General features: G+C 41.0%; 1 protein-coding gene and 1 pseudogene across 2 annotated transcripts in view; both read left to right on the top strand.

Moving 5' to 3' along the window:
• The first annotated feature begins 4,705 nt into the window (after nt 1-4,705).
• Nucleotides 4,706-21,851, top strand: part of LOC114319863 (perakine reductase-like) — a 133,812-nt pseudogene continuing 116,666 nt past the window's right edge. Inside the window, exon 1 of the transcript XR_014361545.1 lies at nt 4,706-4,825. The product of XR_014361545.1 is annotated as a perakine reductase-like (transcript). The remainder of the gene's footprint in view (nt 4,826-21,851) is intronic.
• On the top strand, nt 6,007-9,489 carry LOC114266766 (perakine reductase). Its single transcript, XM_082917332.1, is given in 7 exon segments — nt 6,007-6,123; nt 6,564-6,728; nt 6,943-7,115; nt 7,411-7,499; nt 7,647-7,763; nt 9,048-9,061; nt 9,063-9,489. Coding segments are annotated over 7 exon segments (849 nt in total). The 3' UTR covers nt 9,237-9,489.

The following is a 21,851-nucleotide window of genomic DNA, read 5'->3' as shown; positions in this document are numbered from 1 at the left end:
AAAATCATTCCATATGGTCATCTATCATTCCGTATTAAATTCAAATCCAATTACTTCAATAGCCAAAAAGTGAAAAGAAAAGAGGACTAATAGGTCATCATGTAAAGTGCTACTAAATGTGTATCTACCAATATGTATTATCATCTGTAGCTACATATCCATTTTGCTACAAACAATGATGAAAAGGAAATTTATTCCATATGGTCATCTACCATCCTATATTAAATTCAAATCCTCGTATCCATTTTCCTACAAATTAAATGATGATGAGAAGGAAATTATTCCATAAGGTTATCTATCATCCTATATTAAAGTGAAATCCAATTACTTCAATAGCCAAACAGTGAAAAGAAAATAGGGAAATTCTTTGAATAGGTTAACATCATGTAAAGTGCTAAACATGTATCATCTACATCTATATATCCATATTCCATAGTTAAAAGGGTAACAAGATGTGGAAACAAAAGCAATTCACAAGGAACATCAAAGTGAAGAAAACAATACTCCCATGTCTGTGAAAAAAGCAATTAAGCAGAGTTTAATCTAGGTTTGTTTTTCCTTTGATAATTCTCAGCAACAAAACAGAGGATCAGAGTAAAACCCACCAAATATCAAACATAAAACAGAGTATCAAAGTAAAACCCACCTAATATCAAACACAAAACAGAGTATCAGAGTAAAATCCACCTAAATACTGTTCATGAGGAGTTCAAAATCAAACATAATAATCTTCTTAACACTGCAACTTGATCGGAGAAGTAACCCAAATAGATATTTGTACTGTGATAGCAGAGTCAAATAAACCCTAAAAGGGATAAACATAAAGTTCAGAGGCGAAGAATGGGAAGTCAATAAAGTTGAAGAGTAGTGTCATACATCAATGTAAAGGAATTCTCGGGTAGAAAACGATTTCTGGGATTTCTGAGATCGAAAATAAAACCCTAAATGCTGAAGTTACCAAAACCCTAGATCTGTAAATAACCTTTCTGTGAATGTTACCAAATATAAATGGATGAAAAGGGAACTTCTCATTTGCTTTGGTCCGTGGCGATGGCGATGTGCGACGGACGTGAGCAATGGTGGTGAGGGACTTCGGTGAGCTAGAGAGAGTGGGCACCGATTGAGAGAGAGAATACAGAAAGAGGGAGAGGGCGGATCAACATATAGAGAGACACAGAGAACGAGCTGGAGACAGAGAGGAGAGACGGGATTATAAATGGCGACCAAATTTTCAGAGAGAGTGGATACAAAACGACGTCATTTTATAAATGGCGACCAAATTTTTTTTTGTCGCAAAAAATTTTCATTTTCCCTCTCCATGTTTCAAATTTCCCTCCCAAACTTTTCGCGACCAAATGACCAAATTAGTCGCAGAAAAGGTACCTTCGCCGACAAATTTTTTTAGTCGCCAAATCTCAATCAACGGTGACTAAAATATTAGTCGCTAAAAGTACTAATTTGGCGACTAATTTTTTTTGGTCGCCAAAATGTAACCTTCCGCGACTAAATTTGAAGTTGGTCGCCAAAAGCATACCAATTTTTGCGACTAACTCATTTTTGGTCGCCAAAATGTGACCTTCTGCGACCAACTTATTTTGGTCGCCAAAAATAATTATCATTTACGACTAATTAATATTTTGGTCGGCAAATGTCATTTTTTTGCGACTAAAATTTTTTTGGTCGGCAAAAGTGGTCGGCAAATGTGTAAATTCTTGTAGTGTATGTTTTCATTTCACTCTTCCATTTCCTTGATGCCCAACGTGAGGGAGAGAGAGTTGGAAGGGAAAATTGAATTCATCTAGAGATTAGTTTGAAGAGTAAAGGAATTGAAGGAGAATTGCATGTTTAAGCTCCCACACTTGGAATTCAAGACTTAAGGTAGGAAATTCATTCTTTTAATTGTGGATTTAAGTTGTTCATGCATGAATTCAAGTAATTTGAGCTATAAGATGTGAGAATCAAGCTTAAGGAGTAGGGAAGTAGATCAATCTATGCATGCATGCATGTTTCATAGCATTTTGAAGATTGATTTTCAAGAATTCCTTCATGCATGTGATGGGTTCACTTTAATTTTGGAAACACAATGGGTTTCATGTTATTTAGTAGCATTTGATCATGTTTTGGCAGGCCTTAGCTCAAAAATGTATATGCATGTTATGTTCATGAATTAATTTTGAGTTTAAAGTTGAATTTTTGTATAATTGGTAAGCCTTTGGGCCATGATTTCTTGTTATAATTCTTTAAACATGTTGTATTATGAGTTTTCATGTATTTCCTTAAGTTTTGGCCTGGAAAAATGAGTTTTGGATACTTCAAAAGTTGAGTTTGAGCTTGGTGATCGAATCTGGAATTTCCAAAAATTTGATCCATGCTCGAGCGGGGAACTTCACGCTCGAGGGTGCACTTTGAGTACATGCACTTCCGCTTGAGCGACGATGGTTACACTTGAGCATGAAATGCTTATACCCAGAAGTTCTTGTGTTTTGCAGTCTGCTCGAGCGAGAAAATCTACGCTCGAGCGAAGGTCTGAGTCTCACTCTCGAGCATAGGTCGAGCGTCCGTCGAGCGTGAAAAACATGCAACCAGTATTTTTTTTCAAGAGTTTACAATCTGCTCGAGCGGGGAAAGTCACGCTCGAGCGGAGCTTCATTGTTTGCATGTCCGCTCGAGCAAGGGAAGCCACGCTCGAGCGTGGACCTTATTTTCAACAAGTTTTAAGAAATATTTTCCAATGCATTCTTGCATCCCCATTCTATCCTAGGCATTCCTAGGCCATGTTTAAGACTCCATAATGAGGATTAAAGGTTAGAAACACACTAAGAGAAAACGACATAAGTTATGTACAATTCGAACGCGTGTTTCAAGTGTGTATCTGTTATGTGTCATGTAGGTCACGTGTCGCGTACCATTTGACCAATCTGCTCCATCTGCTTGTCTCAAGGCCAACTGTGAGTAATAACATAATAAAGCTATGTTCAACCTTATTTATTTTCTGTATGATGGAATAAGAATTGTTTTCTGAAATGTTATGTTCTGCACAATGAATGATTGTCCAATTTCTTATATGTATTCATGACATCCTTAGTATCATGTGATATGTGTTGGCTATTACCCGGTATCGGAGGTTCCATCATGGGACTCAATCTGTCTACACTCTGCTACCTGTACTGGCGGCTCCATCATAGGGCTCAGCGTGTTTATTCTTTGTTGCCCGAATCCAGATGTTCCTTTATGGAACTGGTTATTCGTAACCCTCACGTGTCTGCATCTGTTCTGTATCTGCTCTGTTAGCGCTTATGGATGTATCACGTATACTCACGCATGACTTATGATTTCTGTATATGATCTGGACAAATTATGAATTTGATACAAAACTGAATTACGAATTCTGAATCTGTGAGGACTCATTGATTGAAACCCCTTTACTCTGTTATTGTTCACTGAGCTTTTGCTCACAGTTTATATTATGTATATAGTTGAGCCGGCGCGTGATCAGGGCTAGAGTTGACGGCCTTCATTTCTATTTTTGTCAACCAATCGTTGTGCCCAAGGAGGTTCTGATTGAAGTCTAGTTATATGGTTGTTTTTGTACTTATGTTTGTCTATGTCTGTTTTGTTCAGTGGGGTCCTGGATATTGCACTCTTGTAAATGTTTGTAATTATGATATCCTTTGACCGACACGCTTATGTATATACAAGTTTTGAAATATTTTGTCCTATGTTTATCGACACAGCTCATTGGACTATTTATGTTTTGTACATTTACTTCTGCAGCCCCTTATTATATGCTTATCTGTTAAGAGGCCTTTGGTAATACACGGATTACTAACCGGTTACGATGCTAAACCTACAGGGGCGGGTTTGAGTTGTGACAGTTGCTCAGTTAGAGAGAGAGAGGAAAGGCAGGTGGGCTACCAGGCCAGACTGTCGGGCAGCAGGGCGAGTTAAGCTGCAAAATATCCGTTCAAGCCCAAGCTCAAGGTTTCAGACCCACCTCAGGCTGTGAATAAATTTTGGACCACCTACGATTCTTGAGTTATTTTTACACGAAAAATACGTGGGACCTCTAATTTAGAGGTACCACTAGTGATGTGGCAGTGGGTCCCACCCACTGCCACTGTCAATCATGTTTTTTTTTTTTTTTTTTTTCACCTCATTAGAGGTGTGTTTTTAGAAGTCTCTAACATTGTTATTTTTACACCTATCGGCCTTTACCGAGGGCACTATTACCTTGAGTTAACAGATTTTGATCTACTTGTTAAAACAGACTTAAATTGTCGAGATTAGTCGAACATGACCATATAGTCCGAACTGAACGGGGGCATAATTAGTGACGTCAGCATCAACCACTTACATATCTTTATGTATGTATGAATCGAAAGGAACTACTTACCTAAAAAATGAATCAAAAGGATCCTGAGGAGGGTTGACCGAACTGAACGGGGACGTCATCAATGATGTCAGCATCAACCACTAGAGTTTGGAAAGTTAGTTTTGGTGGGTTAGGGACTATAATAACCATAAAAAATAAAATAGATTATTTTAGTCACAAAAAATAAAATATCAAATTCAACTCATAATCATTACACTCTTCTCTCATAAAAAAAGTCAAAAAAATCATTCTCAAACTAAAACTTTTAATCCCAAATTAAAATAACTATAAAATCAAAAAACTAAAAAGCCAACCCACTTTCCAAACGGAGGCTGAATGAAAGATTGTAGTTGAGCAATCAGTCCGAAGAGGAAGAAGAAGGGAGCAAATTTTGAAGCAAAAATGGGGGAGGTGGATATGCCGAGAGTGAAGCTGGGAAGCTACGGTTTGGAGGTAAAAATGCCCAACCCTATTCGACTTCCTATCATCAATTATAATCAATAACTATATATATTTCCTTTTTTTTTTTTTCATTTTCAAAACCAGCAGCCACTTGCAGCATCCAAGAAGACCACCATGCTCCACATGCACTTGTGAAGCACAAAATCACACACTCATCAAAAAGAAAGAGGAAGCAGTTGTATGATCCAAGCGCCCCCGTCTCTTGCTCTCCATTGCCAATGCCTTTTCTTCCCAGCTATCAACCTTCCCTTAAACCCTGGCCACCATAACCATCCAAACCCCTGTCGTGACCCACACCCCATACAAGCCCCTTCAGTGCAAGTATCACATGAGTACATAGTGCAAGTGACAAGTTTGACAGTCGACAGGGTTTGCACATGTACTGGGTACACATTGCACTTGCATCGAGCATAGGTGCCACTTGTACCAAGCACATTTGGAAGCAGCAGGAGTAAGGGCTGTTGGGTTGTAACGGAGAGGGGTGGAGTTGGGTTGTTGCGGTGGTAGCTAGAATTTGGAGGGAGGGGCTTGTTGAGTGGGGTTGGGAGGGGCTGGGAGTAGCAGGAGAGCGACATGGGGGTTGTGGGGAGTGTGGTGATGGTGGAGGGGCTAAGAATGGTGGGAGAGGGTGGTAGTGGAGGTGCTAGATACCAAGGGAGGCTTACGCAGAGGTGGACGGACCTGTAGAGAGTGCTTGGGTTGTCAATAAGAAAGGAAGAGGGCTGAGGCTTTACCAATTAAGTTTGTTTGCACCTTTGAAATATTGATAATTTGTACCTTCAAAAATCTTATAACTAAAAAAACATTCCCATCAACATAAAAGGTTTTGGTTTTTCTTCTATTTATTTTTCATTTTTTGTTTTCAGATACTTTAAAGAACTATTATAGTTTCATGTTAAATTTTTTTTGCACTCAGTATATGCATTATAATTCTTATACCTTGTGGAATGACTCTTGTATCTTATAGAAAATGTGGGTTTAGAGAGTAAATTTGGCCATGTATTTAGAAGGTCCCTTCCCTAGTTTCTTTTACTAGGAAAGGGGGGAAAAACCAGTCACACACCCTTGACCTAGTGATCAGGGATAGGTTCGTGTAATGTGAGTTGTGAATGTGTTTATTACTCAATCCATTTTCATTGAACCTTTCTTCTTGCAGGTATCAAAATTAGGGTATGGCTGCATGGGGCTTTCTGGAATCTACAATTCTCCTGTCTCTGAAGAGGATCACATTCTTTGATACCTCCGATATTTACGGTGTTGACCATGCAAATGAAATATTGGTGGGAAAGGTAATTACATAAGGACATGTTTTTTATTGCAATTTTGATAGTCCACCATGCTTTCTTGGAGCAGAACAAAACTTGGAATACAATAAAAATAATTCTGCACCTGGATTTTGACTCCTTATTGTTTATAAGCTTGGTCGACTGTTGAAGAGATTGTGGTGGGAAGGATGGTACTTTGAAATGTAAATAGAATTTGTTTGTAAGTGTGGATTGTGAAGTACAAAGTTTCACTTTTAAGAATATGATTCGTTGAATGTTGGTCATTTGCATGTTCCATATGTTGACAAGTGTGATTTCTAATTCATGATTTTAACTAAATATGGCACTGCTCCCTAAACTTCTACTTTAGCCTAATTTTCTTTTCTGGTTAGCTATTTCCTAAAATACATCTTTTTGTTGTTGTTGGGAGTGCTCTTTCATTTAGTAGAACCTGAATCCTGTAGGCACTAAAGCAGCTGCCTCGGGAAAAGATCAAATTAGCCACAAAATTTGGTATTGCCAAAATTGAACCTACACAAGTTGTGGTGAAAGGCACCCCTGAATATGTTCGCTCCTGTTGCGAGGCAAGCCTGAAGCGCCTTGGTGTGGACTACATTGATCTCTACTATGTACACTAGATTGACACATCAGTACCTATAGAGGAAACCGTATGTCTTGGTTCTTCTTTCCGATAATATCAATACACCCTAAAGTTTACTGGTTTATTTTTCTTTAAAAGAAAAGGGGGAGGTATTATTGGAGTTTGAATAATTTTTTTATTAGTATTATTTGTAATTTTTTGTGTATGTGATGTTTGAGTGAAATTTTCTTCTTGAATGGCAGATGGGGGAACTTAAGAAGTTGGTGGAAGAGGGTAAAATAAAGTTCATTGGATTATCTGAAGCAAAACCAAACACAATAAGGAGGGCACATGCTGTTCATCCTATCACTGCTGTACAAATGGAGTATTCTCTTTTTACTCGTGACATTGAGGAAGAAATAATCCCAGTTTGCAGGTTTATTCACATTTCACCCAAAATTTGTTCAACTTAACCTGGTTTTGGTTTCATTCGCATTTTTCTTTAAAAAAATTGAGGACTGTCTAAATAGCTGTTTTATTTTAATAATTAACAAATTGACTCGCAAAAAAGAAGTTTATATGCAAAAGGCTCTTTAGCTAGCAGTTTTTGAAATTCAATTTTCTGTAAGCATATTTGTGGCTTCTTCATTAGAGTTCACATCTTAAGCTTCCAATAGTTCAATTTTCATCTAATTTAGTTCCAATTTCATTTGTTTTTCCTTTTATCTTAGGCTTACATATTCTTGTAAATTGTGCTCTGATTTAGTTCCATATGCTCCGACTGCTCGTGGGTTTTTTGGAGGAAAGGCAGCTGTGGAAAGTGTGCCTGCAAATAGTTTCTTGGTATGGAAAGCATCTTTGTTTTTTAAGATTCATTTAGGATGTGTACCTGCACATTTTATTTTATTTTATTGTAATGAATTAGACAAAAAGAATGAATGTCTAACATTTAAAACATTTCTATCAGCAATCAAGATCTTTTATACTCGAATAGAAGCATTAGCTAAAAAGCATGGATGCACCCCTATCCAACTTGCGCTTACTTGGGTTCTTCATCAAGGGGATGGCGTGGTACCTATTCCAGGTTAGCAACTCATCAAAATTTTACTTATTCAGTGTAGAGTATACCTTTTCTTTTCTTTTTCTTTTTCTTTTTTCCTTTTCTTTTCTTTTCTTTTTTTTTTTTTTTTTTTTGGTTGAAAATCTATCAAACATGAGAAGTGATTAGAAAAATAGAAACATGTCTGATATGAAACATTGACGCTGGAAGTGCCTTCCTTTGCAATTTAAAAGAGGTTTTCCTTTTTAAATAAGTGCTAGAAACCGGATTTAGTACAGGAAAGAAATTTATTGGTAAGCACTAAAATCTAATATTACTACTAAGCAGATTGTGGCATTGTTTTCACTGCACCTTACTTTGTCCTCTCAGTTAACCACAATATGTTGGCTAGTATATCCTATAGGCCATCTAATGTTTGTTATTTAAAGGATCAAAAGGTGTAATTTTGTATAGATGTAATTCATAACTTTTAATTATTTCTCCCCAATGGCAAGTTTTTTCATCCTGGTAAAATTTATGTCAAAGATATCGTTGTGAATATTCATCCTCGGTTTATTTTTGACCAACTGTTTCAATATGCAACTCTTTAATACTGAATGACCAACAACATACAATCATGTAAACAGCCATCATGGACGAAAATAATGACTCGCTCATACATGGGTATACCATGTCCAAAGTTTTGTTAAATAGAATATACTGGTTTCAATTTCTAGACATGTGTATTGTTTCTTTGGTCATGCATGGGTACATCCATGTCCAAAGTTGTGTGAACCGATCCTAGCCCTATATTCTGATTTTCTAGACCATTGGTTTGCTTAGTCAGTAGAACAAGGAAACAGCCACGGACATGCACTATCTGAGAATGCTACTTTTTCATCAATCTTTGCTCTATCTCTCTTTTTTTCATTTTTATTTTTTTTTTGTAAATTTCCTAAGGTTGTGTTTGGATGATAGATTTGGTAGAAATTTGGAAAGAGAAAGGAAAAGGTGAGGGAAATAGAGAAATTTTTTTTATAAAAAAAATAGCTTTTATTTCAATCGTATTTCTCTCGTTTTTTCTTTCCCTTCCACAAATCTTTACTCAAATTCTAGATCCAGACCTAAGAATACAGAATAATTTTTTTTACATTTACTGCCCAGCTAGCTATTGATATGTTCGTTTGATGCTTCATTACTAGCATGGAAGTGTTTATTATTCTTCTAGGCTGGAAATGTTTTTGACTAGATCTTGTTAGCTTGCCAAATTTGCTCCTAACTATTCTATTTCTAATTCTTTTCAATTGTTGTTTCTCTCATTGTTTGTAGGAACGACTAAGATAAAAAAATCTTGATGAGAATATTGGTGCAGTGAGAGTGAAGCTCGATGAAGATGGTCCAAAGGAGATTTCTGATGCAGTGCCTGTCAATGAGGTGGCAGGGGCTAGAATATATGGAAGTCTTATCAATGTCTCGTATAAGTTTTCAGATACACCACTGCCAAAGGATGCCAAGTGATCTGCTGGTGGAATATTTGATGCTGTTTTTGTGTTGTGCTGCCTTGTGTTTGTTGCTATTGGATGTCGCCTTTAATTAGAAGATTGTGACGTTAGTCTGTTTTTTGTTACCAATTAATTGTATAATGCAATATGTTGAACAAGACGCCAAGACTTATGTTAAATTCCTAAAATGTAATCGTACACAAATTTTGAGACTTGCAATAAAGATGTGAAAAAGTAACACAAATATTTAATTTATTAGTTGTGATAAAGTAAGTATAACTCTCTATGGTTTGTTCTGTTAAAAGAGAATAACATCCTCTTATTTAATCTCCAGAATGGGATTCAATTCAACAAATATAGAAACTTTTACTCAAAATGTAGAAACTTGTTGTATTAAATGAGTTGATAAATTTCTAATAAAAGAGATATTTGTCTCACCTTTTGTAGAATTAATTTGACATGGAGTTTGAACTTGAATTTGTCAATCATTTTTTACTTTTGAAAGATCTTGACAAATGTTCTTGTGGGCTGGCATTTTTGGGTTGAATATTGTCTGACCTAACTGTCAAAACAGGTCACGTCAAGGTGTAACTTAGATATTTTATTTTAGTTTTTGGCCGACTTCAAGAGGCAACATATACGATTTTCTCACTGCCATCTTTTACCTGGTCTTTGCCTTGTCTTGTTAGTACAATGGCACGCCTTTTAACTTTGAGGAGGCCATCATTGCTAACTTAAAGTGACATGATTCACTTCATGCGAGAAGGGACCAAGCTTCGTGTTTTTTCATCTTCCTTAGTTGGGGAGCGACCTTGACTTCTTTCAACTTTCTTGTTTGCTTTATCTTTTTTTGGTTGTGCATCTTCGTTTTCAAGTCGAGAAAAGGCCGACCTCCATGGATGAAATGTTCCACCTTAGTTGAAAATGCTCAGCTAGTCAACACTAAAGTGTGAGGTAGAGAAATTTCAATATGGTCAAAGACTGAAACTCAATTAGTTGTGCCTTCTTCATTACTCGCAACCACGTAAACTATCTTGACCAAATTATTATTGAAGTACCTTTTTGTAAAGAAGTCATGTAGGGTGATTGGTGCGGACGAACTTTGCTCAAGAAAACTTATTTGCTTGCAGTATTCCCTTTACACCATTCCTTCTGTGTTATTGATGAAAATTCTTTTGCTTTTGAAATTTCAAGAAACCAAGTCTTGGACTTGTCTTTTTGTATAAGAATCCAACCTTCATCATCCTTTATAGCTGGTGTGGAGATATATTTTCTGAGTCCCAACACGTGGCCAAGGTGACGCCGACGTGTAAGCCGAGGTGCCACGTGTTCAGGTTATGACGCCGAGGTGATCTCGGTTAGGCCGAGGTTATCTTCGAAGATATCGAAATCCGAGATAAGCGGATAAGGGACAAGAGTCCTAGAATGAGGAAAGACTTTACCATGGATAAGGATAACGCTCTTAGGGAGTTTATCTTTATCTCTTGGAGAGTCCAGGATAAGCACTGAGCAGAAATCCATTGAAGGTAGGCTTCTATAGGGACTAGGATTGAGTTAACTATAAAAGAAAGGCACCCTCGATGGGTCTAAGGTACGCAATTTATATTATGAACAGTGAGTTTAGCACTATTGATTATCCTTGAGAGATATACTGACTTGATCGTCGGAGTGCCACCGGGTGGACGAACCACCGCCGGAATCTTTTCTTTCTATTGCAGGTCAGCCAAGTGGCATCTATTCTGCCAGTACTCTACAGCTAAATACTAAGTTGGCAGTGTGATTGGAAAATCACTCACACAATTTGGCGCCGTCTATGGGAAAGAAAAGAGAATAGATGGCCAGCGACGGACAGAAGGATAAGGTTGGGAATGAAATCCCTGTTGGGAGTGGAAAACACGTTTACTCAAACGTGGAAGAAGATGGTCGCAATGAGGAGACTCAGAACCAGAATCACGGCAAGAAATGCGTCAGCAAGGATGGCAACGTGCCAAAAAAACCAGATCGAAGCGCATACTACAACGAGGACGACCTCCAGGTATGGAAGGATAGATGCCTACGGAGGAACGAAGAGGTGAAAGAGATGGCAAACAAATTGGTAGACCTGCAATCGGTCGTCAATTTTATGATGCAAAGTAATGTCATGCAGCCACCACACCCACTGTAGGACACGCCGATTCCAGCGGCCAATGCCCAGAATGGAGGGCAGAAGCCAATCTCAATAACTCCTCAGCACACTAGAAGCGAGAAACACTCTCACCAGCCTTCCAGAGAGGTCGGGCGAGGAGAGTCGAGGAGAGAAAAGTCACGAAGGACACATTGCACTAAAGAAGCAGACCCAATAGAACATCGGCACGTTCAAAGGCAAGAGCTGTGCTTTGACACAACTCATGGGGAAAGGTCGAAAATGGCCCACAACGAAGCTGAGAGTAGTATACCGAAAAGACTGAAGTCGGGAGATAGACGAGCTCCTGGGTGGACAAAGGAGGACTTGAGAGATTACCTCAAGAGGAAGCAACAGAATGCCGATGCCGAAGTAACCTCCCCTGATAAGCCGAGAACACCCTTCTCAGTGGAATTGGACAAATTCGAGGCGCCGAAGAGATTCAGTATGCCGAGGTTCCAAATATACGATGGTAAGTCAGATCCCAACTTCCACGTTGGATTATACTTGAATTCAATGGCATTGTATAATGGGAACGAGCCGTTGCTCTGCAAAGTGTTCCCCTTGTCTTTCGGGGAGATTGCATCAGATTGGATTCACAAACTACGAAAAAGAAATGTGAAGACCTGGGAAGGCCTGGCCGAGATGTTTGTGGCCAGGTTCGTGACAAATAAGTTGCAGCCATTAAGGGTGAACGCATTGATGGCCCTGAAGATCAGTAAGGATGAAGGCCTTAGGGCCTATGCAAAAAGGTACTATGAGGTGTTCAACCGAATATCAGAGTGTAATCAAGAGGTGGCGGTCGTATCTTTCAAGAACGGCCTAAAAGATGACTGTCCACTCCGAAAATCTTTGGCAAAGACACTGCCAAAAAGTATGGAAAAGCTCATGGCGAGAATCGAGAAGTATGCCAGAGTCGAGAAAGATACATCGGGACTAATGAGGCAAAGCAAGAAAAAGGAAACGGCTCGCCGAAGCGAGGTCGAGGTAACAACGGATCCAACAAGCAAGAGATAGGACTGAGGGCTACACAGGCAGTTACGACTGTGTTCCGAATCCCAATTCACAAAGTCCTGGACAAAATTCGGAACCAACCCTATTTCAGAGCACCAGCAAGGGCACCAGGAGAGTTTATGGGAAGAAACCTTGGCAGACATTGTGCTTACCACAATGAAGATGGGCACAGGACTCAGGGTTCTAGAGCCTTGAAAACACACTTAGAAGACCTGCTGAGGCAAGGCCATCTGAGAGACCTTGTCGATGAGGCCAGGACAAGGGAAGAGCAGGCAAGATTGCCTCAGGCGACAGCAGCTCCACCACCCCCAACATAGCAATCTCAAGTAGAAGGACCTCGGGTAATTAATGTACTTCACTCGAAGGTCAACGAAAACGAGATTTGGGGGGAGACCCAGAACGTAAAACACCTACAGCATGTCTACCAAGTCAGGGAGAAGAGACATCGGGCAGAAGAGTGCCAAGGACCAGTAGTGTCCTTTACTGAAGCCGACCTTGAGATGGTGCAGCATTCACACAATGATGCCTTGGTAATATTCCTCTAGGTTGGGCAATGCCAAGTGAAGCGCATCTTAATCGACCAAGGCAGCTCTTGTGACATCATATACGTCAGATGTTACAAGGAGCTTAGCCTTCACCCAGACGATATGGAGCAATCCAATAGCCCAATGGTTGGGTTCAACGGAACGCCGACATGACTACTAGGAACGACGAGCTTAGAGGTGCAGGCTGGCACCAAGAAGATAAAGACAGAGTTCACCGTAATCGACACACGTCCCCTTACAATATCATCTTGGGAAGGCCATGGTTGCATGCAATGGGCGCTGTTCCCTCAACACTGCATCAACTATTGTGGTTCCCAACAGAGTATGGGATTGAGGAGGTCAGAGGAGATCAGCTGCCGGCAAAGAATTGCTCCATGGCAACAATGAAATCCACTTACAGCATTCGAGAACCAGAGAAGGCAGAGATCGAAGACGAGGACGTGGAGGTCCTAGAGGATGTCGGCAAAGAGCCAGCCGCGAAGAGTGAAGAAGCACTGAAGAAAATCCTAGTCCAAGAAGGGGATGAAGAACGCTTCTTTTTTCTCAGCTCAGACTTAGCTGAAGAAGAGAAAGAAGAGTTGAAAGCTTTTTTGAGAGCAAATATTGAGGTGTTTGCTTGGACGCCTTACGAGATACCTACCATTGACCCCAAGGTCACTTGCCATAAACTGAATGTTGATAGGTCAGCAAAATTCGTAATCCAACGAGCAAGAAGACCGACGTTGATACACATCGAAGCAGTGGAAAAGGAAATAGACAGACTTCTGGAGGCCAGGGCCATTCGAGAGATAAATTACCTGACATGGCTATCAAACATAGTGGTGGTGAAGAAAAAGAATGGTAAATAGAGGGTCTGTGTGGACTTTACCAGCCTGAACAAGGCCTGTCCCAAAGACAGTTTTCCTCTACCTAAGATTGACCAGCTAGTAGACGCCACTTCAGGGCATGGAAGGATGAGCTTCTTGGATGCCTACAGGGGATACCATCAGATAGTCATGCATCCCCCAGATGAGGAGAAGACTGCGTCTATCACCCCAAAAGGCCTGTACTGCTACAGAGTGATGCCTGTTGGGTTAAAAAATGCAGGAGCAACTTACCAAAGGTTGGTAACCAAGATGTTCAGACACCTGATTGGCCGAACGGTGGAAGTTTGCATCGACGACATGGTCGTGAAGGCCAAGGAACCAGAAGGTCATCTGGCCGCCCTCAAAGCAGTCTTTGAAATCCTTAAAGCATATCGGCTCCGACTCAACGCATCAAAGTGTGCATTTGGAGTGGGATCTAGTAAGTTTCTGGGATACCTGGTGACTAGAAGGGGCATTGAGGCCAGCCCGGATCAGATTAAGGCCATCCTGGAATTGAAGAGTCCAACGTCGGCAAAACAGGTACAAATGTTGACTGGAAGGACCGCAGGCCTGAATAGGTTCATAAGCAGAAGCTCAGACAAGTGCAAACCTTTCTTCAACTTAGTGAAGAAAGCCATAGATTTTTTATGGACAGAAGAATGCGAGGTCGCCCTAGCCGACTTGAAGAAGTATTTGACCACAGCTCCAGTTCTTTGAAATCCAGAACCTGAGGAGGAGTTGTTCTTGTACTTAGCAGTCTCAGAACACGCAGTAAACGCAGTGGTAATCCGAGAAGAAAAATGAGAGCAAATGGCTGTTTACTATGTAAGCAAAACTCTGGCCGATGCAGAAACAAGGTATCTACCCTTAGAGAAATTGGCATTGGCTTTAGTAATGGCCTCAAAGAAACTAAACCATTACTTCCAGGCCCATAAAATTATGGTGCTAACTGAACAACCCTTGAAGTCCTTGCTGCAACAAGGAGACCTGACAGGAAGAATAGCCAGATAGGCCACTTGGGACAATATGAGTTGGAGTACAAACCCAGAACAGCAATCAAAGGCCAAGTTTTAGCTGACTTCGTGGCCGAGTTCACACCAGAATCCATCGTATATCGGGCTCCGTTGAGCCGAGGTGAACGATGTCTAAGCAAGTAAGGAGAAGCCCAGCCGAATGCAACAGAACAAAAGAAGAAGGAAAAACTCAGACCCTGCAGCATTTACATCGGCGACTCCTTTCGACTGTTTGTTGATGGGAGCTCAAACCGACAAGGAGCGGGGGTAGGAGTAGCACTGGTATCTCCAGATGGAGAGATATTGGAACAATCCATTCGATTGGGGTTCAAGACCTCAAACAATGAAGCAAGTATGAAGCATTGATTACAGGACTAAAGCTGGCGGTAGCAGCAGAAGCAGATGAAGTGATAGTCTTCTGTGACTCCCAGCTCATAGTCAACCAGACAACGGGCGAGTTTGCAGCCCGAGATGAAAGGATGTCAACCTACGCAAAGGAAGTCAACAGGTTAGTGGCCCTGTTTCAGAATTGCCGACTACATCAGGTTAGCCGAGATGATAACAGTCACGCCGATGCACCGGCCAATCTGGCTAGTGCAATACAACCAGGAAAAGCAAGGACGATAATGGTCGAATACCTGTCGGGCCCGAGCATTGAACCACCGATCGCAGAGCACGAAGCAATGTGTGTGGATATGGGACCAAGCTGGATGGATGCAATTGTAGCATTCTTAAAGGAAGAGAAGTTGCCAGACGACCACAAAGAGGCACACAAGATCAGATTGAAGTCGGCAAGATTCAATCTGACAGCAGAAGGACATCTCTACAGAAGATCCATCACTGGACCCCTTTTGAGGTGTGTACATCCTTCACAAGTTGAAGATTTTTTATATGAAATACATGAAGGAATTTGTGGAAGCCATGCCCCCAAATCACTAGCTCATAGGGCCATCATCCAGGGATATTGGTGGCTCTACATGCAGAAGGACGCAGAGGCCTACGTCAAGAAGTGTGAAAAATGCCAAAGGTTTGCACCATTGATACACCAACCAGCAGCAGACCTGAACCCAGTATCCAGTCCTTGACCATTTGCCCAATGGGGCATGGATCTCATTGGGCAACTGCCCCAAGCAACTGGACAAAGGAAGTACCTGCTGGTAGCAACAGATTGCTTCACCAAGTAGATAGAAGCTGAGCCCCTAGCCAAGATCCGAGATGTGGACATGAAGAACTTCATATGGAGGAATATCATCACCAGATTTGGGATGCCGAGAGCAATAGTTGCTGACAATGGAACATAGTTTGACAGTAAGCTAATCAAGAGCTTCTGTACAAAGTTCAAAATCAAGAATTACTTTTCTACCCCAAGTTTTCCTCAGAGCAATGGACAAGCAGAAGCATCTAACAAAGTCATCTTGGATGGGATTAAGAAGAGGTTGCAAGCAGCAAAGGGAAAATGGGTGGATGAACGGCCAAGTGTACTTTGGGCATATCGGACTACGCCGAGAAGATCAACAGGGGAATCCCCCTTTGCCATGGCCTATGGCACAGAAGCTGTCATTCCACTGGAGGTCAACATACCAAGGATCAGAACCCAGGGAGTAAAGAACGAGACTAATGATGTACTCTTAGCTCGAGACCTGGATCTACTGGATGAAAGAAATGAGAGAGCTACAATTCAGCTAGCAGCATAGCAGTAGCAGCTTGCCCGGGCTTACAATAAAAGGGTTAACCCAAGGGAGTTCCAAGTCGACGACCTAGTCTTGAGAAAAGTCGTCGGCAACAAGAAGGATCCCAGGGAGGGCAAGCTTGGCCCAAATTGGGAAGGACCCTACAGAACCACTTCGATATTGGGCAATGGGGCATATCGGCTTGAAGATAATAAGGGCAAAGAGTTGCCAAAACCATGGAATACTTGTAATCTGAAGTTTTTCTATCATTAGATTTTCCTTGTTTTTTGCCGACATAATGAATAAAAATTTTAGCAAAATTCTTCTACATTTATGACTGATAAGATACTTGACGATGTTTCTAAAATACATGCGTAATGAGAACCTAAGTGGAACTTAAGTTCACATTAGGGGACAGAGAGTTGGAAAACGGTTTTAACACTTGTTGAAACTTGTGAAAAGTTTACAAGTTGAAGTTAAACCGAGATGATGTTTAACACTTGTTGAAACCTGAGAAAAGTTTACAAGTTGAAGTTAAACCGAGATGATGTTTAACACTTGTTGAAAGTTGTGAAAAGTTTACAAGTTGAAGTTAAACCGAGATGATGTTTAACACTTGTTGAAACTTGAGAAAAGTTTACAAGTTGAAGTTAAACCGAGATGATGTTTAACACTTGTTTAAATTTGAGAAAAGTTTACAAGTTGAAGTTAAACGAAGATGATGTTTAACACTTGTTGAAACTTGAGAAAAGTTTACAAGTTGAAGTTAAACCGATATGATATTTAACACTTGTTGAAACTTGAGAAAAGTTTACAAGTTGAAGTCAAACTGAAATTACGTTTAACACTTGTTGAAACTTAAAAAGTTTACAAGATAAAGTTAAACCGAGATTATGCTTAACACTTGTTGAAATTTTATGAAAAATTTACAAGTTGAAACCAAGGTCGCGCCAAGAAAGGTACTTGGTCACTTGCCGAGGTAAATCATTAGTTTGTATAACCAAGATGTGTCACCCCGAGAAGGTTGCACAAGGATTGAATTGTATATTAAAGATATACAAAATATACTAAGTATGGAAGCATACAAGGCAAACATGCAAGCATTCAAAACAAAAGAGTTGAATTAAAGGCACATCGGCGATGTAAAGAGTTTACATTACTTCAAAAAAGAAAAACAAAGTACAAAATACAAAGGAAAAAGACATCAAAGTCGAGACTCTTCGGCGACAATAGATGGTTGGGTCTAAAGTTCGGACAACTGCTGAGAAGACACCTCGGCAGTCTTTTCCGCCGCAAGCTCGGCATCAATTTCTTGAAGGGTTTCGTCAAGGTTCTTGTCGGCAAGAAGCACATCGGCTGATGCCTTCTCAGCTATAGCATCTTTGGGAGCCTCCTCACCCTTCTCATCTTGATTAAAGTCCAGGACTTGCTCATTCAGAGAAAGGGACTTGGTTTGAGTAGCCTCCTTTGATTTCCTCACCAAGGTCTCCTCCTCGGACTCAAATTCATCGTCAGATTGAGTTGGAATTGGAGGAAATGGAAGAGGAATGACGTTGGCGTTCCTGAAGGGCGAGTCCTCGGGTACTTCAAGCCTTTTTAGAAGAGACATCCAACCCAGAGTGAAACCCTTGTTGCATGCCTGCTTCACTTGCTTTTCATAGCCCGCCGTGACATCGGCCACCCCTTTGTTATAGCCCTTCTCATCGGCGGCTTTGACTTCAGCCTCTTTTGTGGCCAGGGCTTCTTGAAGCTCCTTCTGGGCCTGGGTCATCTTCTCTTCGGCCTCTCTCTTTTTAGCCTCAAGAACCTTCTTAATGGCCTCGACGGATTCGACTTTTTCTTCGGCCACATTTTGGGCCTTGATAGCTGCCTCGGCTTGATCCTCCAAGGTCTTCATCTTGGATTGTAAGCTTTTGTTGGCCTTTTGCAGACTGGAAACTTCCCTTTTCTTGTCGGCCAGTTCCTTCCGGTTCTCAAAGGATTGTATTGAGAAGGAATGAGCATACTGGATGGCCTGAAAGCGAACAAGACAAAAGTTATAAGAAAATTTTCTACGTACAAGAAAGAAAGCAAAATGACCAAATAAAGAGACTTACTTGAACAGAGCGTTGAAGCATCAAAGCATAGTTTTCATATTCGCTCAGGTCGGTGTTCTTGTCAAGATCGCTGGGAAGAAGCAGAGTAGTACTAAGGGCAACGCCGACATTAATGTCATTAGTCCTGTCGTTAGCCCTAACTAGTTTATCTTCCAATGTGATTTAGGGAGCCCAGGGGGAATCCTGCTTTCGAGACCCCGATGTGGTTGTAGCGGATGACCTCAGCCTCTTTGATTTTGGGGAATCAGATGGTTGGCCCTCGGCTGACCTCTTCTCAACGGCAGATGTAGTTCTCTCGCTCGAAGCTAATTTCGAGATCGACAAAGTATCTTCGGTGTCAATTTGAGTCACCTTTGCCTTTGGCTGAGCCTTTTTAATCCTTTTTGTCTTCGGCTTTGGCTGGGTTGGCGCTGATTGGGCATCAACTGAATCAGGAATATCGGCCAAAAGATTCTTAGCAACTGCTTTTTGGTGGCCCATTTCAGCAGCAAAAATTGTTCGGTGTCGTTGATGGCGCTGGGATATTGGGATCAGATATGGAGCCAAAGTTGATGGCTGATCTACTGGGTCAGAAGTTGATCCTTGATCTGGCTGAGATGAGGAGACAGATTGAGGAGTTTTAGCGGAAGGCGGAGAAAGGCTTTTCTTCTTCTTCTTGGGGATGTCGGGAAGAGCTGACTTGTAGGTAGGAATAAAATTGAGTAGAAGAGGGGCCTTCCGTTTGAGGACTGGCAAATCCAACAGTTTCCTCAAGCCTTTGCTGGGAAAGAACGACTGACGGAAGCCCTTTGGTGGCTGAGGAAGAGCTGCAAGAAAAGCAGACATTAGAATCAAATAGAGTAATGAAGACTTTAAAACAAACAAGTTAATATGGACACAGGGCTCTTACCATTGCCCTCTACAAAAACTGTTCGAGGAAGAGGGTAAAGATGGAGGTCCTCATCTGGAGCGAACTCCCAGTTCCCCGAGGTAATGAAGTAGTCGTCTCCAGCTCCCTTGTTGGAGTCTGGGAGGTCGGCTACGATTTTGTACTCTGTAGATCTTGGCTTGAGGTAGTAAACGTAACCCGTATCTTTTTTGAGACCACACATGGTATAGCAAAACTGGATATCGGCTAAGGTAACCCTAACGTTTTGCTGTTTGGCTAAGGCTATGATGCCATTAATAACTCGGTAGGAGTTGATGGCAAGCTGTATTGGTTTCAACTTATAGTAGTGAATGATCTCACAAAAAAGGATATTGAGTGGGAGTCGAAGTCCGCACTCGATGAAAGCTACAACAAGAAGGGTAATGGAATCAACTGTGGGCATGATAGAGTCTTCCTCCCCAGTCAACCTCAGATGGACGTCGGCAGGGATGTCAAACTCACGCCTAAAGTGATCTAACTTGGTCGGGGTGTCTACCTTATGTTTCCACATACCCATGATATCGGCCTAACTATGAGGAACTGGGTTTCAGAATGAAGGTGTTTTAAAAGGGTTATTGGGACCTCGGCAAAAACCTAAAAATTTGCTGGGTAAGAATTTAAGGAAATAGTTTCAGTTTTTCCTAATAATCGTGGGTTCTACAAGCAAATCCCAAACCTAGATCTATGGAAACGAAGATTGAAGGCGCGAAATGTGGAAAACAGAAAAGCAAGAACGCGCTTCAGAATCAAGAACAAAGTTGGACTATCAAGAACATTGTAAATATGAAGGGTATAAGGTCAAGAACAGTGGCAAAAGTGCAAAAAAGTTGTGAGCAGTGCGTATATTCAAGACATGGGCAAGAGCAAAATCGTGAAATAAACACGCTCAGATGCATGATTCATGAATCAAATACTTGAGTAAGACAACAACAGATAAATGAAACAAAATTTCTTGGAGCATAACAAAGAACTAAAACCAGGAGGAACGGTGACTTACCAGAGAAAAGAAGCCGATGTTGAAGATTGCCGAAGTTAGAAGAATGGCAGCAGCGGAACAGATTGGCAAGAACCTCACCGGAGGAAATGGATGGAGCAAGTTGCAGAGCTTTGGAAGCTTGAGCAATGGAGGATCTTGAAGGGAAAAGTTAGAGAGAAAGAGAGCTTCTGAAACGATGTAAAGTGGAAAGACGGGGGAAAGAAACAAGTTTTGTCAAAACGTAAAGAGGCAGCAAAAAGGAATTGATGAGCCTAGAAAAATGGATTTGTCAGATGGCACATGTAGGCGCGAGACGACTTACAAGCGCGTACGGAGTACGATCCAGTTAAAGGAAAATGCATGGCTAAAATAGTTGAGTTATTTTGCATGACAGCTCATACGTGTGAAAGAGATCTTGGAAACATTAAACCTTAAAGAGACATGTCGACCTATATGATGATCTCGGCTGAGAGACTTTAAACCGATATATTGGCAGGAAGTTCTAGAATAGGTTCGATCACCTCAGAATGCTGAGGTAATAGAACCTAGGGGGCAGTTGTGGGGATATATTTTCTGAGTCCCAACACGTGGCCAAGGTGACGCCGACGTGTAAGCTGAGGTGCCACGTGTCCAGGTTATGACGCCGAGGTGATCTTGGTTAGGCCGAGGTTATCTTCGAAGATATCGAAATCCGAGATAAGCGGATAAGGGATAAGAGTCCTAGAATGAGAAAGGACTTTACCATGGATAAGGATAATGCTCTTAGGGAGTTTATATTTATCTCTTAGAGAGTCCAGGATAAGCACTGAGCAGAAATCCATTGAAGGTAGGCTTCTATAGGGACTAGGATTGAGTTAACTATAAAAAAAAGGCACCCCCGATGGGTCTAAGGTACGCAATTTATATTATGAACAGTGAGTTTAGCACTATTGATTATCCTTGAGAGATATACTGACTTGATCGTCGGAGTGCCACCGGGTGGACGAACCACAGCCGGAATCTTCTCTTTCTGTTGCAGGTCAGCCAGGTATCATCTATTCTGCCAGTACTCTATAGCTTAATACTAAGTTGGCAGTGTGATCGGAAAATCACTCACACAATTGGGACTTCTTCAATGTAAGGATGGACATACATTTCTTAGTTAGGGACTTGAATCGATATAGGTCCAAGTGACTCAAACTAGATAATTTTGGAGATTGCCCCAATATTAGAGTTTAGGGTTGTAATATTTTCTCTTTATAGTTTGAAGTTGTAGCACTTGGGGATAATAACGACAGTGTCGTTGGACTCCACAACTTCCTCATGATCAAGTTAGATTTTGTTCTTCTTTCCAATATAACAACCAGTGAACCCCAACAATGCCCATCACTCATATGATGAAGCCACAACCAATATAAAGCATAA

This window comes from Camellia sinensis, chromosome 2, assembly GCF_055761805.1.
Source record: "Camellia sinensis isolate YWXY chromosome 2, ASM5576180v1, whole genome shotgun sequence".
NCBI lineage: Eukaryota > Viridiplantae > Streptophyta > Magnoliopsida > Ericales > Theaceae > Camellia > Camellia sinensis.
This window is presented reverse-complemented; position numbering and strand designations above follow the sequence as displayed.